The sequence below is a fragment of the Strongylocentrotus purpuratus genome, unplaced genomic scaffold (genome assembly GCF_000002235.5).
Source record: "Strongylocentrotus purpuratus isolate Spur 01 unplaced genomic scaffold, Spur_5.0 spur5_scaffold_2, whole genome shotgun sequence".
NCBI classification, from domain to species: Eukaryota; Metazoa; Echinodermata; class Echinoidea; order Camarodonta; family Strongylocentrotidae; genus Strongylocentrotus; species Strongylocentrotus purpuratus.
Genome location: NW_022145605.1, coordinates 33,944,627 through 33,961,030, shown reverse-complemented (window position 1 = coordinate 33,961,030; position 16,404 = coordinate 33,944,627). Strand labels below are relative to the sequence as shown.

Genomic DNA, 16,404 nt, shown 5'->3' with positions numbered 1-16,404 from the left:
CAGAGAGCTGAGTGTTATACCACTAGACCAACTCACATCTCTCTCTTGGTGTATCCGCGGTGTACTTCTCTTCTCCCTCCGTTCCGTATATTATGTTTGAATGAAGCATTATTGTGGCGATGCTAGTGTTAATACATGGAATCTCTTATCATTATTGTGAGAGACTTCGATGTAGCGCCCGAGGCATTGTCATCTTCATAAGAGAAAGTCGAATTGCTTATCAAAAGGATCATATTTAATCAGACTGATAAAGATCTAATTGCTGTTTTATATAGGACAATAATACATGTACGTGAATCCGGGAGATTGATCTTGAATCTTGGAATGGAATAGATGATGAGAATATGCTTATGTACGATTCATCTCTAGATTGTTCGAGACGACAAACAAAGGATTACATTTTTGCTATACAGGAAAGTAAACAATCATTACTCTTCTGTCGAGAATGCTTCATGTACAGTTAATTACGTGAAGTCTCATGTTGTGAACTTTGATTCACGGCATTGCTGAATAGAAGCTTTTTTTTGTGGTGAAAAGCAAGTTTTATCGTGATTTAGCAAATACAATACAAAAACAAGAGGAATACATTTTAACTTTTACTCAAGATTAAGGATCAGACTGCATCGAGCAATAATCCATGATGCACATTATTCGTGAAAGAAAGAGAGGCGTCATCTTTGAAACCTGGTGAAAGTTCTCTTCTTCGTGATAGTCAAGCAGGAGGATGGGAGGAACGAGTGAAGATGAATGTATCTACAGGATCAAGCTTCTCCATGTTGGCGACTCGAATGAAAGGTTTGTTGATTTTAATCTCTTTCCTCCCTTCTTGTCCTTGTCCTCTCTATTCCTCTCACTCACTCTATTTCGTGTTCTGATATGTTTCATAATAGCCACGTATTATATTGATGCTTGTATCCTGAAGTTTCCCGGTTTCCTCAAACCTGGTGCGAACAGCTTGCGAAACTTCGGTGGTGACGGAACCTCGCTGTTTTTTGTCGGCTTCGATGCGCTCGATGTGAACGGTGCTGCCCTGGATTTTCAAATCCAGTTTGTTGATGAAGTCCATCCCGAGGGGTGTATATCCTTTACGTACGACGTACAATGTAGCATCGGCTTGTCGAGTGCCTACTTTGAAGGACGTGTGCAGTGCACCAAATACTGGTGTGTCAGCTTTAAAGTACTCGGATAACTTTACTATATTGGCTGAAAGGCTTCTTTGACGAAATGTCTCTCGAGGACAGTCTGTGGGATGATAAAAACACTCGATCCAGTATCGACGGCAGGGGCGGCGATCCCGGGGGGGGGGGGGGGACGGACACGTCCCCTCCTCAATTTTGTTAGGGGGGATCGTCCCCCCTCAAAATTTGGAAAAGTGCACCAAAAAGTGTAAGGGGGAAGTCACTTCCGTTACCTTCACCCTTCTCGTTCACTATGCTCCCTCGCACTGGCGTAATGACAGGGGGGGGGGGGGGCTTGGTGGCAGTTTCCCCCTAATAAAAATAAAACATGGTTTATTTCTAATTCGATACCAGTGATTTACACATGTTGCTGAAATGGCATAGTTTATTTTTCCTCAGCTTCCGGGAGATCTGCCCCCTGTACCCACCAAGGGCCCCGAGGCGGGCCCCTGGATACTCATCATTCTGACCGTTATTAAATGCCTAAAACCCTTGAGCTCCCGGGGGCTTTGCCAGTGCTTTGCCAGTGCTTTGCCCCTGGACCCCACGCCAATTTACAATCCGCTTGCTTCGCTCGCTTTGCTCTACCTGATCGAAAATATTTTAGCCCACCCCCCCCCCCCCTGCTTTGAAAAACGTTCCACGGGGCCTGCATGTACCATGTAAGAGAGGGAGTGCGGATTCCCCCCCCCCCCTACAAAAAAAGTTTTTGCTCATTACGCTACTGCTCCTCCGTACATCGGATTTCGTCCCCCCCCCCGGTCATGAAGAGAAAACGCCGCCCCTGATCGACGGTCATGTTTATGTCCACTCTTCCGACGAGCTGGACTCTGCATTTGACTAAACTGGTAAGCTTTGAGTTCACTGTCAAGACTTTATTTGCAACATTATTTCCCGGACCAATACAGGCCTATCAATTAGGACAATAGTCATCTCATACTCTGTCAGCACGAGTTTTCTTTTTAATTTTCGACACAATGGCGTATCCCGGACCTTGGCATCGTGCAGGAGGAGAAAAACATCTCAGCAGCTTATTGTGATCCATATACTTTCCATCCAGAATTCCCCTTTTGGTGCCTTGTGTGGTTTGCTGTCACTGATTGAGAGAGCTAGGGGTATTACCCGAAATGACTTTGAGAATATGACTATGGCGACTGCATCTCCCCCCTTTTTTTTACTTACAATATTCCCTATTATAACCTGCATTTCTTTTTATTGGTCGGCAATCAGTCAGGAGGGGCTATAACCGCCCCTTGCCCCTTCTTCAAATTAGCTAGTGATGAGGTATGTATATTGAATACAATTGTATATACATGCATTGGCTTCAAGAATGCACCACCAGAGACTGTTAACTTGACGAAAACAAAAGATGATATCAAAAATATTGCTCACTAAGTATTAGAATATAGGAGGCGATATTCTAGAAAGAGAGACGCCCCCCCCCATGGTAGATTTAGTATGCCCATGAATCTACCATCTTGACTAAGTCTAGAAGATCTCCTAACAACAGCACGTGGATAGAATGGTATCATGACGTCAAGTGTGTCGATTTGTATCCGTGGTTGGGGGGATGATAGGTGCCAAAATATTTTAGGCAATGGATCAAAGCAACCAAGAGGTAGAAGCGTGTGGCAAGTTGCACCCCCTCCCAAGCGCGTAGCCAGAATTTCATTTTTTTTTTTTTTTTTTTTTTTTTTTTTTTTTGGGGGGGGGGGGGGGGGGCGGTAGTGAGCACGCGAAACGTGCGAAGCGAGCTCCCTAGGGGGTTGGGTGCAGGGAGCAGGAGTTCCCCCTTCACCTGCAAAGCGCGGAAGCTTTGACGTTTCACTAAATTATTAGAGAAAGAAGACGATTCGTTGGACCGTTCTCGACTCTTAATCCTTGTTTGAATAAAGTTCCCCTTCTCCGCGCGTAGCGCGGAAGCTCTGACGTTTCATAAGATTAATAAAGAAAGAAGAAGGTTCGATGTACCATTCTCGACTCTAAATCCTTGTTTGAATCAAGTTCCCCTTCCTCTGCGCTGACATTTCATTAGATTATTAAAGAAAGAAGAAGATTTGATGTACCATTCTCGACTCTTAATCCTTAATATTTGAATCATGTTCCCTTTCCTCCGTGCGTAGCGCGGATCTCTGACGTTTCATTAGATTATTAAAGAAAGAAGGCGATTCGATGTACCATTCTCGACTCTTAATCCTTGTCTGAATTTATTTTTGTCCATTCCTGCGCGAGCGCGGAAGCTTTCACATTTTATTACATTATTAGAGAAAGAAGACGATTTGTTGTATCGTGTTCTTCATTATTTCACTTTCCCCCCTACCGCGCGAAGCGCAGAAGCTATGACCTTTCAATAAATTATTACTCTTATTCCTTGTCTGTATTCATTTTTTGCCCATCCCGCGCGAAGCGCAGAAGCTTTACCGTTTCATTAAATTATTAGAGAAGGAAGACGATTTGTTGTATCGTGTCCTTCATGAATTCAGTTCCCCCCCTACCGCGCGAAGCGCGGAAGCTTTGACGTTTCAATAAATTATTACTCTTATTCCTTGTCTGTATTCATTTTTCGCCCATCCCGCGCGAGGCGCAGAAGCTTTACCGTTTCATTAAATTATTAGAGAAGGAAGAAGATTCGTTGTATCGTGTCCTTGTCTGAATTCAGTTTCCCCCCTCCCGCGCGAAGCGCGGAAGCATTGACGTTCATTTGATTATTACTCTTAATCCACGTCTGAAATCATTTTCGACCATCCCGCACTATACGCGCGGAAGCTTTCACGTTTAATTAAATTATTAGTAAAATAAGACGATTTGTTGTATCGTGTACTTTGACGTTTCATTTGCGTCTGAAATCATTTTCTCCCAGCCCACGCGTAGCGCGAAAGCTTTTACGTTTCATTAAATTATTAGTAAAAGAAGACGATTCGTTGTATCGTGTACTTTGACGTTTCATTTAATTATAACTCTTAATCCTAGTCTGAATTCAGTTGCCCCGCGGAAGCTTTGCCCTTTTCACTAAATTATTAGAGAAAGAAGACGATTCGTTGTTCTGTTCTCTATATTAATTCATAATTCAGTTTCCCCACATGATGTACGTATGGAGTGGTGCGTAGCATGTTATCTCCCGGCAGTGCTTGTCGCAATAGCTTCTCGAAAGGAATTGTATACTACTGTTAGTGTTGACGGTCACTAATTAGGCCCATCAGTGACTATACAAAATATATGCTCTTCTTGGCTATTTGGGAATGTGTCAGTTTGCAACAGAAATGGAGAAACGCGAATCACTTGTATGAAATTGAAAATAAGTCATATTTGGATTTTATTTGGGGGGGGGGGGGCTAGCGCTCCAAGCCCCCCCCCCCCACCAGTACGCCAGTGACATAGGCCTACATCAGTTATTTAATAAAACAAAAATAAGTAGTGACATGATTGGGGAAGTTGCTTTGCCAGGCGGACAGTTAACATAGAAAACAGCTGAGACAACAGTGATATAACAGTCCTTCCGATAAAATATGAAAAAACCTTATTTTGACGATTGGTTTTACGATACTTTTGCAAAATACATCAAAAATAAATAGGTCGGCTTTAGAGAAATTGTAGGGAGCAGAGATTATCATGAAAACGTGGCATTTCCTCTAATGATTCTGGGTAAAATGTAAAAACTAGTTTGAATAATCGAACAGTGATCTGAAATGCATTGTAGAAAATGAAGGAAAAATATTGTTTGTATAAAATGGCAATACTTATAGAGTCTACTACTATAATAATTATCTCCTACTGTAAAATATTATTTTAGTCCACAATTAAATTGTGTCTACAAATCTACAACACCTATACAAATACAAGTCTACATATGCAAAGTCATCATCAACAACCAAATCTTGAAAGATAACAGCATCCGAAGTATATTGAAAGAAATATTATTTTTTAGAAAGGTTCAATCATTCAAATTTATCAACATGATCTAGGAAAAAACACTTCTGAAACAATCACGAAAACTCAAATTCACCTAGTTCAAGATATCACTGATTACACTGAATGTTATATACATTTTATGAAGTCACAGAAAAACCGGACCTGTTGAAAGTTTTTTGAAAAAGGGGCTAGTTAAGGGTCTGTTTTTTAACGAAATATTATGTAACTCTTAAAGGTAAAGACCAGTTATGGTCATGCGATTGCATTGTGAAAGAAACGTTGTGGAATCGATCAGAAAAGGTTGATCATCTAGCATCTAGCATCTGCAAGGTTCTGGAATCATCAAAATGATAAGAAATTTGGCCTATTCTTCGTAAAGTTACAAGCACTATACACAAAAAGATTTATATGGGACTATCCTATATCTCTCACAGACCATGAGAGAAACAAATTTACCAAATATATGAATTAGTAGGCGGTTTCCCGGCAAATTTTTTTATCATCATGTATTAGTCAAAACATATTTTTTCACATGATTGGTAATGAGAGCTTCCATTTCATTTTTTGAAATTGGGGCGTTTCCAATACTGGTCTTTACCTTTAAGTTTTCAGCGTGCCTCTTTATACCCGAAGAAAATAGGCCCGGTGGCACACATCGCACCCCATCCACTTTCCTACGGGCCTGTAGACAGTGGTATCATACAGTGCAAGTAAGGAGGAGTCATCCATTATTTTCAGTGGAATATATAGAGTCTATCAGGAGTGCAGAAAGCGATCTCTCCTGATCGGTACTGCTGGAGATAGTACCACTCTCTCTCGGGCTTCTCAATCTGGTAATCAATGACGAGGTTCTGGACATGCTTCAGCTCGTTAGTGTACTCATCAATGCTGACCAAACCCCCATCGTGTTTCAACGCAGCTATCAGGATTGTATTCCCTTGAGACACCGCAGGAAATAGATCATGACCTGATTTCGTTAATTTATATTTTACAACACCTTGTTTGTTAATCAATCGTATAGTTTTACCAAATACGGTGATCATGTCATCATTATAACTACTAATCTGCCAAGGTCCATAACCATCACATGGTATCTCCCTGATCGCCTTCCCACCTGCTGGTGAGAATACCTGGATCTTCTTGGCTTTCCTGTAGCTAACATATATCTGATCATTACTGTCTACAGTGAGGGCAGGATATCCACCTTCATCGTTACTCAGAGTCTCAAACTTTACATTTAACTTTGTGTACTCTGGTGTGTACAGTGTAATATTGTTTGAGCCATCAAGTATAACATACCGATCATTAGAGAGAAACCCTACTTCACGAATCTTAACATTCTTGAGAACTTTCTGCTGGTGCTGACCATCAGCAGAGAAGCTCTCCACGCCACGTGTGTTACATCCCACTGCCATCCTACCGTCTGGTGTACTAACCATGGCATTCATGCTTTTATTAGTAGGCAAAGCGATTTCCTTTGCAACTGCATTTACGATCTTACCAAGACCTAGCTCGTCCATTCCAACGTTTCTCATGAAACTGACACTTTTTCCTTTCTTGCTCGATTCCCTCGGCTGCTTGTAGTCAGGATCTTTTTGTTTCAAGGCCTCTTGTAAGTCTTGACAAAGAGTGTCGTGTGCAGCTAAAGCATCCATATCTAACGGTATCTTTGTCCTATTGGTTACCACCTCAGCTATTGTGGTCAAGTGAGTGATGTGCTCCTCAGCCGATTTCTTCATTTTGTCCAGTTCCTTCTCTACTCCTTCGGTCCTTCCCTTGACTTCACCAACAAGGATTTCTTTCTTTTCTGTCAAATGCCGGACTGATTCTTCATATGCTTTGTTAATATCATCTGTACACTGCTTCTGAACATTGCTCACACGCTCCTTCTGTTCATCAATGAAATCAACGTATTTCTGAAAGCAAGAGCGTTTCTTGTCCGCCTTGGATTTGAGGTCCTCGACATTCTTCATATGGCGGCTTTCAAAAACAGCTGCCTCGATGACCCGATGTCCTTCGTCTTTATGCTCCATGACAACACACCCGAAGCAAGCAAATCTCCTGCAATCGGAACAGAAGCACTCCTCATCCTCTTTGGGGTGTTTCCTACATTTACGATATCTACGTACTAACACCTTCCCTGATAAGATCTCACTCATGGCTAAAACCTCGTGACTGATGAAACCTGGCCACTGAGAGTGTGTGTTGTAGCACGTGTTACAGAGATACGTGCCACATTCTTGACAGTAGACAACAGCTTGGGGTTTGTCCTCGGATTTACAATTCGTGCAAAACTGATATTGATTCTCCACGTCCTCTATGAGAGACTTCAAAGCTAGATTTGCCTGTAATTTGCTGACATCTTGGTTTGGGATCTGGGTTTTAGCTCTGCAGACAGGGCATCGGAGCACAGGGCCCCTTCACCTCTGATGATTGCCCTATTCAAAACTGAGAGGTGCTCTTTTTACTTTGACAACTTCCCCTTTTTTCCTTTGTAAGAAGTGCCCCTTCTTCTTTTAATAACTACCCCTTTTTTAAACTCGGATGAGCGCACCTTTTATTTTAACATGTGCCCCTCTTATTTTCTAATAAGTGCCCCATTTCCCATTTTCGTAAACGCCTCCTTTTCATCACTGGTGAGTGCCTCTTTTCAAGTGAAAAAATGTCTCATTTTCACCTCTTATAATTATCCTTTGTACTTATACACGTGCTCCTTTTCTTTTCTAATAAGTGTATTATCCCTTTCGATAATTGTCCCCTTTTCATGTAATCATTAAACGTGCCCCTTATTTAAAGCGACTAAGAGCAGTTTTCCCCAAAGTTCGCTCGCTGCGCTCGCTCGCATTTAAAGATTATATAATTATGTTACTTATCAAAGGTCTTTTCAGTCTTCCGTTATGAGAATGTGCTTATAACCCCTTCACGATTGGCTTTTTTCCTCTGTATAAGATGTAATTTTTCGCACTGCGACCTCACAGATCTTTAAAAATTTTCTCGCTCGCTTCGCTCGCTCGTAAATGCATATTCAGACATCACACCAAACTGTAAAGATTGATGCTTAAGCGATATCTTGTATGATGTATGAAGAGAAACAAATATTGAAATCATCCCTGATAATGTAATCACAATGTAGGGGTATATACCAATGTCTAAAAGTTGTATATTTCGCTTTGAGATTTCCCACTGTAGGTGCCCTTTTTCCAGAAAGTGCCTTTTTTTGTTGGTGCCCCCCCCCCCCCCCACTTTGAAAGTCGCTCGGCCGCCCCTGTCAATGTAGAATGAAAATGTCGAAACATTTTACCAAATTTCTACTCGGAATTGACGCTGATATTGTAATTCACTCACCTCTTCTTCTGGAACTATACTTATCGGCCTAGGTGTTATATGAAATCAGCGACATGTACATTTATACTCTTTGTCTTTACGATGTAATGGCGCGCCGATCATTAGTATGTATGTGCTTATTGTGCTTAGTTTATAAATCTATTTTTAGGTATTGGGAAATCCCAGCAACCTTTGACAGACAACTTGGTTGAGGGTTAATTCGTCCAGTGAAATGATCGCCCAATAAGAACTCGATCTCATTTTCTCAAACGTCTATGGGGCAAATATATGCCTGTGTCAAAATTGAATTCTATTTCTACCCCCCCCCCCTTTACAAAAATTACATTTGCCAAAGTCTCACGGATATGTCCCCCTTCGAGATTACAGTTGGATTGTTGAAGATGGCGCTAAACATTCTAAACATTTATTATAGTTCGATAACCTGAGGATCAATTGAACCTATGTAGTATGTTGGTTACCAGGTAACAAATAACAATGGACTGAGTGATGACTACTTGTGATATGCATGAAATTTGCCTTTCTTCCTCAGAAAATTGTGTTCTTAAAAAAGAATTATGACAAAGGAAAAAGTGCTATCAACATAGCACATGATTTCTGCTATTCAAAGTTAAAGTTACTACACTGTCGCTCATAAAAGTGGAATATTTTTATTTCATCCCAATTTATGGAATTATTTTTAAAATAATTAAAAAATAATCTAAGATCTAAATAATAGTATACATTCTCAGATTTTATTGAATAATAATTTGTCAAAGTGTGTTATGCGTGACCGCTAAAGCATTTGTATGCTACTATGCTTATCAACTAGGGGACCTATGCCCTTAGGTCATAAATGACAGTAATGAGGATTAATGCCCCACAAAAGGGCACTAATATAGCACATCGACACGGTCTTGATCCTGGGGCCTCACAGTTACGAGGCCATCGCTTTGTCACTAAACCATGACTGTACGCAGCGGGGGCTAGGGTAGGGGGCAGTTTCCATAAATAAAACAAAAAACAGAAAATGCAATAAGTTTTCAATAATTTATTGCATTTTATCCCGGTCCCCAACATAAAAAAATCTTCTGTGTGCCCATGCCTTGAGCCAAAATGCATGGCCGTCCAGAGGATTTTTTTTATATTGGGGACCGGAGTAAAATGCAATGAATTATTGAAAGATTACTCGAAGTGTCGATTTTCTGGATTTTTTAAATAATGGAACATATATTTATTCACGATGGGATAAGTAAAATTTACAATTTTTTTTAAAAGAACATATGGCTATATGCCACCATAAGTGAGAAAATAGTATTATTTTATTTTGTGTAGACAACTTTTACAGCTCTACGCATTATACATCAAGACCAAATTAAACAATAAGAAAGCTATTGATTTCGAATGTCATTTTACATTGTCTGTTTTCGATATCTATAATCTACCCCCATACCCCCTAATATGTCTGCTTCAATTAAGACCAACTTTTTACGAAGGGGTGCCGATTAGGTGCCAAAAGTACCCCCCCCCCTTACTTCGGATAAGTGCCCCTCTTACTTCGACACGTGTCCCTTTTGCTTTCTGATCCCTTCCCTTCTTGCATAATCTTTCTTATAAATGCCCCTTTTCCACCTTTGATAACTGAATCTATCTAAATATGATAGGTTCCCCCTTTTACTTTTTAATAAGTGCATGTTCTCTTCTAAGAAGTGCCCTTTTTCAGCTCTGGTGAATGTCCCATATTAGGTATAAGAAATTCCTCTTTTTAGTATCCCTTTCACTTTTTCGGGTGCCCCTTTTCCTATTTAATAAGTGCCCCTGTTTTGAGTAGCTTCCCAAGGGAGAAATTCAGATATTATTTATACTTTTATGCATGAAATATATTCTATTTATTTCAAACGTTCTCCATTTTGTTTCTCTCATTTCTTTTGATTTGAAATATGGAATTATTAGTAAGGTTTGATTGTACTTAAATGCGACTCTCTTGAACAAAAGCTCTTTCAACTGTGCGATATATGAAATAGATGTAAAACTCAGACTGAATTCGATGTGAATCTTAATTTATTTCGTAATCAAAATAAAAGTTTTTACAATACCTCGTAAAAGTTTTAGTGTCTAACGTATTGCTTTAGGAGAAAGGTTCAAATCCGTGCTAAATTTTGAGAAAGATTTAATAACAGCTCAATCACAGTAGACATTATTCCTGCATAAGAAACCAGAGTACACATCTATATAGTACAGTGTTACAACTATATGTTGCACAGTACAAGCTCCTTCTAGCGTAAAAACTGCTACCCCTTTTATACACACTTGCACACCCCCCTCCCCTGCAAACTGCAAATAATCCCGTAGACTACACATATTTCATATTATGTTTTGTAAATACATGTCATCAACACAAATAATAATTTGTACTATATAGAATGTCGTATCAATAACTATCATCAATAAATATTCATCATTTCAATTAAAGAATAACATACAAACGTATGCATGAAATAATACATTAATTGCTACACAAAATAATAGAATACATGATATACATCGGTACACAAATATCGAAATTGCTTGGTACAAGGGGTAGGTAGCAACCAGAAAGGAAGTGACCTTCATAAGTGGCCGACCTAAAGAAGATATAATTAACAGTTAAATACGTTTACCAGATTTGAATGACATGACAAAACACAATATTCCTACCACAAAAAATACACATCACTGTGCGTGATATTATAAAATAGATCATGGAAAAGAAAAAAAAGTTCAAATTAAATTAATAACTAAATTACAACATCCCTACCACAAAAAATACAAATCACCGTTCGCGATATTATAAGTCTATCAACAATATATTAAGGACAGAAACTGAAAAAATTGAAACACAGATAAAAGGAAATATCTCCAAAAAGTGAATAAATGAATCGGGTATTTAGTTCTATGTCATTTCTCCTACTTACTTTGCCAGACGGAAATTAAACATAGAAAACAGACAACAAAGATATCACAGTCCTTCAGATAAAATATTAAAAAGCCTTATTTTGACGATTGGTTTTACAATACTTTTGCGAAATACATAAAAAATAAAAAGGTCGATTTTTGAAACTCTTGAACTCTTCGTACACAAGTAGAGACATAAAGAAGTAGTAATTTTATGAAAACGTTTCCTCTTACGATTCTGGGTAAAATGTAAAAACTAGTTTGAATAATCGGACAGTGATCTGAAAAGGATTGTAGAAAATAAAGGAAAATTAGTCATTGTATTAAAAGCCAATACATATAGAGTCTATTACTATGATGATTATCTCCTACTGTAAAAACAATCTTTTAGTCCACAATTATATTGTGTCTACATCATTTACAACAGCTATAAAAAAAAAATATCAAATTCACAATGTAGATACATCATCAACAACCAAATCTTGAAAGATAAAAACATCCGTATATCAAAAGAAAGTTTACTTTTTAAAAAGTTTCAATTATTAAAATTGATCTGACATGATTTAGGAAAATAATTTCTGAAACAGTCTCTAAAACTCAAATTCACATAGTTTGTGATATAACTGACTCCATTTGATGTTATAAACCTTTACACTTTATAAAGTCACAGAAACACCAGGCCTGTTGGATGTTTTTGAAAAAAAATAGCCGGGCATGGGTCTGTTTTTTAACGAAATATTATGTTACTCTCAATTTTTCAGCGTGCTTGTTTAAACCAGAAAAAATAGGTCCATTCGGACACATCGCACCCCCCCCCCACTTCTTTCTATGGGTCTGAAGACAGTGGTATCATACAGTGCAACAAGTAAGGATGAGGCATTCATTATTTTCAGTGGAATATATAGAGTCTATCAGAAGTGCAGAAAGCGATCTCTCCTGATCGGTACTGCTGGAGATAGTACCACTGTCGCTCAGGCTTCTCAATCTTGTAATCAGTGACGAGGTTCTGGATATGCTTCAGCTCAGTGTACTCATCAATGCTGACCAGACCTACATCGTGATTCAACGAGGCTATCAGGATTGTATTCCCTTGAGACACAGCAGCAAATAACTGATTCCCTAATCTCGTTAATTCATATTTTACAATACCTTGTTTGTCAATCAATCGTATTGTAGAAGGAAATCTGGTGATCAGGTAATCATTATAACTAGTAATCTGCTCAGGTTCATACCCATCGCATGGTATCTTCCTGATCGCCTTCCCACCTGCTGGTGAGAATACCTGGATCCTCTTGGCTTTCCTGTAGCTAACATAGATCTGGTCATTACCGTCTACAGTGAGCTTAGAGATTCCACCTTCATCTTTACTCAGAGTCTCAAACATTACATTCAACTTTGAGTACTCTAATGTGTACAGTGTGATATTGTTTGAGCAATCAAGTATAACATACCGATCATCAGAGAGGAACCCTACTCCATTAATAGGGACATCCTTGAAAACTTTATGCTGGTGATGACCATCAGCAGAGAAGATCACGACTCCACCTGCGTAACATGCCACTGCCATCCTACCGTCTGGTGTACCAACCATGGCATTCATGCTATTCTTAGTAGGCAAAGCGATGTTCCTTGCAACTGCATTTACGATCTTACCAAGAGCTAGCTCGTCCGTGCCAACGTTCCTCTTAAAACTGACACTTGTTCCTTTCTTGCTCGAATGCCTTGGCTGTTTGTAGTCGGGATCTTCTTGTTTCAAGGCCTCCTGTAAGTCTTGACATAAAGTGTCGTGAGCAGCCAAAGCATCCATATCTGATGGTACCTTTGTCCTATTGATTACCACTTCAGCTAAGGTGGTAAAGTGAGTGATATACTCCACAACCGATTTCTTCATTTCATCCATTTCTTTCTCTACTTCTTCGGTCCTACCCTTGACTTCACCAATGAGGGTTTCCTTCTTCTTTGTCAACTGCCGGACCGATTCCTCATATGCTTTGTTGATATCATCTGTACACTGCTTCTGAACATTACTCACACGCTCCTTCTGTTCATCAATGAAATCAACGAATTTCTGAAAGCAAGAACGTTTCTCATCTGCCTTGGATTTGAGGTCATCGATACTCTTCATATGGCTGCTTTCATAAACAGCTGCCTCAATGACCCCATGTCCTTCCTTTGTATGTTCCATGACAACACATCTGAAGCAGGCAAATCTCCTGCAGTCGGAACAGAAGCACTCCTCATCCTCTTTGGGGTGTTTCCTGCATTTACGGTATCTATACGTACTGACACCTTACCTGATACGATCTCACTCATGGGTAAGACCTCATGACTGATGAAGTCTTGCCACTGAGAGTGGTTGTTATGGCAAGTGAAACATAGATACTTGCCACAGTCTTGACAGTAGACAGCAGCTTGCGGCTTGTCCTCGGATTTACAATTCGAGCAAAACTGACGATGATTCTTCACGTCCTCTATGAGCGACTTCAAAGCTAGACTTGCCGGTAATTTGCTGACATCTCGGTTTGGGACCTGGGTTTCAGCTCTGCAGACAGGGCATCGGAGCATCTGGTCGTTACCATGGCATTCCAAGAGGTTGTCCAGACAGGCCTTGCAGTAGGTGTGAGAACAAGACAGGATCTTGGGATCGGTGAAGGTATCCAGACATACAGGACACTCGAGACTCTGAGCAATGACATTCTTTAATGCATCAGCCATGATTCGAATTCTACAGGAATACGAAATTAAAGAAAAATGAAGAAAAAAAAATTATTGAAAAAGTTGAAGCCCATGGTTAATGGTAAACCGTGAGAATCGAAACAAACAAAATTGACATGAGTCTCAAAAATGTAGTTTACTATTTACATTTTAGCACTTGATTTTCATTGGAAAAATAATCATTACATTATCCCTCATTAATATGAAACCAAGTATCATATATTGACGATGATTTCATACAGGGGAGGTGTGAATTTAAACTCAGATCTTCCTATATCTGCACATCCGACGCAAAATACTTGCTTCGGAATCTTATACCAAGAGTATCAAACGTGTGCTATTCACCTGTCTCGAGTATTCATCTGTGTACCTTTAATTAATAGCGCATAACACCAAGATTTACAAATTTCTTGAAATTTGAACGACAAAAAAATTACGTTCCATGATCTGCCTTCAGATATGATGTAAATAAACATACCGTATTCTTAACATGAAGTCTAGGCTTTTAACAACTCTAAAACTTAGTAGGCAACATTGTGTACTAATTTTAAAGCTGATGAAGTATCAAAAGCAGTACTATAAACATGTACTTTTGCACACAGGAATATACTATAAACAAAATCATCATGATTGTACAGAGGAAATTATATGGCTCTGGTTTGGCAGAATCGTTACCTGAAATATTAGCTACGTTTAATAAGAATCGCATATTACCTGAAATATTTCATATGTGTATTCATATATCTACATAACATGTAAAAATAATGATTCATGACAACTTTGTAATTCAAACCACAATAACATACCAAAATCGTCAAATTTTTTCCACAGGACAAACGAACGCTGAGCAGTTATACTTATGAATGATATCAATATTATCAGAAGTTTTCTAACGCGACAAACATTACTTCCGGGTTCAAGATCAAGGACATTAAACTGTTGTGGTCTGGTTTCAAAGCTCTGTTTTGTTCCGTTTTATTTTGTAGCCTGTTTTTTCATTGTTTACTAAACTGATATCATTTTCTTAACACCCGTCATTCTCATCTTAGTCTTGGTTCAGTCGCTCTTCATTTATCACCTCAGAGAGATATAGACCCAGACCTAACTACTTCAGTCTAAGGAAAATAATAATTTTACAAACCAGATGCAAAAGAAGTCTCAAAAATGTCTGGGAGTTGGCGTATATAAATGTCATGAATATACGAAAATGTAAACCAAAATATTGCAAAAATTCACTGCATTTCTTTTGGAAATTACATACATGTACATTTTAATTTACTCACGTCTTTTCCCGTCAGTACATATCGGTCTAGGTGTTATACGAAATCAGTAAACATGTATACTCTCTGCCTTTACAACATAGTGGTGCACTGATCATACGTGGTACTATGTACATGTATGTATTTAGCTTGACATTCTAATTTTAGTAATTGGGAATTCCCAGTAACCTTTGACAGACAACTAGATTGAAATCGCCCAATAAAATCTCGATCGTAGTTTGTCAAGCGTCTGTCGGGCCGACATATTCCCGTGCCAAACTTGAATTCTATTTCTGTTACCCCATCCCCCATTACAAAAACATTGTCAAGTAAAGTTCGAATTGTTTTTGCTAAAAGTCTTGTAGAACGGTGTTCCTTCGAGATTACAGTTGGAAACAGTGGCGGAATTGGCAAAAACTTTTTTTTTTTTTTTTTTTTGGGGGGGGGGGGGGGGGGGGGAGGCCAAACAAAATCCGCATCACCACAATTTTTACCAGTGAGGGGGGTGGGGGCTAATTTTTTACGATCAGGTTGAGCTAAGCGAGCGGGGTTTTAGGGATTTGATTATGGTCAATTTAGCATATTTTGCTACCTTATTCACGGTGACACTGGCAGGTCACTAGTTAACGTGGGGTCCAGGGGGCCGAGGGCCTGAGCCCATGAGGCTCAGGAGTTTCAGGCATTTAATAATGGTCAGATGAGCATATGTTGATACCTTATTTGTGACACTGGCAGGTCACTGATCTTTCTTTATTACTTTCTTTCTATTTCTTTATAACATAAACGCACAATAAAGCAATATTTACAAAAAAGTGAGAACAAATCCCGGAAAATCATGTCATTTCAGCAACATGTGTAAATCACTGGTTAGAAATGAACCCACCCCACCCCCTTCCATCAGTACGCAGCGGTTGGAATGTTAGAGATGGCGCTATATATACATGCAAAACAGTGCCATTGATTAAGAGAGTTTGGCCAACCCGGTTTGAGTTGGACACAAGATGGCGACTACTTCTTTGTTGGGCAAGCACAAAACAAAAGAACATACGGCATGTTGTGACCCAGTGAAACCAAGTTGGCCCAACTCT

At 39.3% G+C, this 16,404-nt stretch overlaps 2 protein-coding genes across 2 annotated transcripts; both read right to left on the bottom strand.

The window, feature by feature from the left end:
• Positions 1 to 5,821: 5,821 nt before the first annotated feature.
• LOC115926491 lies at positions 5,822 to 7,484 on the bottom strand. The gene has a single exon (XM_030991246.1). It carries the CDS (start codon positions 7,244 to 7,246, stop codon positions 5,822 to 5,824), a length of 1,425 nt encoding a protein of 474 aa, XP_030847106.1. The 5' UTR covers positions 7,247 to 7,484.
• A 4,595-nt stretch (positions 7,485 to 12,079) lies between these two features.
• On the bottom strand, positions 12,080 to 15,405 carry LOC105439111 (tripartite motif-containing protein 59-like). Its single transcript, XM_011667698.2, has 2 exons — positions 15,341 to 15,405; positions 12,080 to 14,067 (listed from the first exon to the last, which is right to left on the bottom strand). The coding sequence occupies exon 2, from the start codon at positions 14,055 to 14,057 to the stop codon at positions 13,464 to 13,466; it is 594 nt and encodes a 197-aa protein (XP_011666000.2). The 5' UTR covers positions 14,058 to 14,067; positions 15,341 to 15,405; the 3' UTR covers positions 12,080 to 13,463.
• Positions 15,406 to 16,404: the final 999 nt, after the last annotated feature.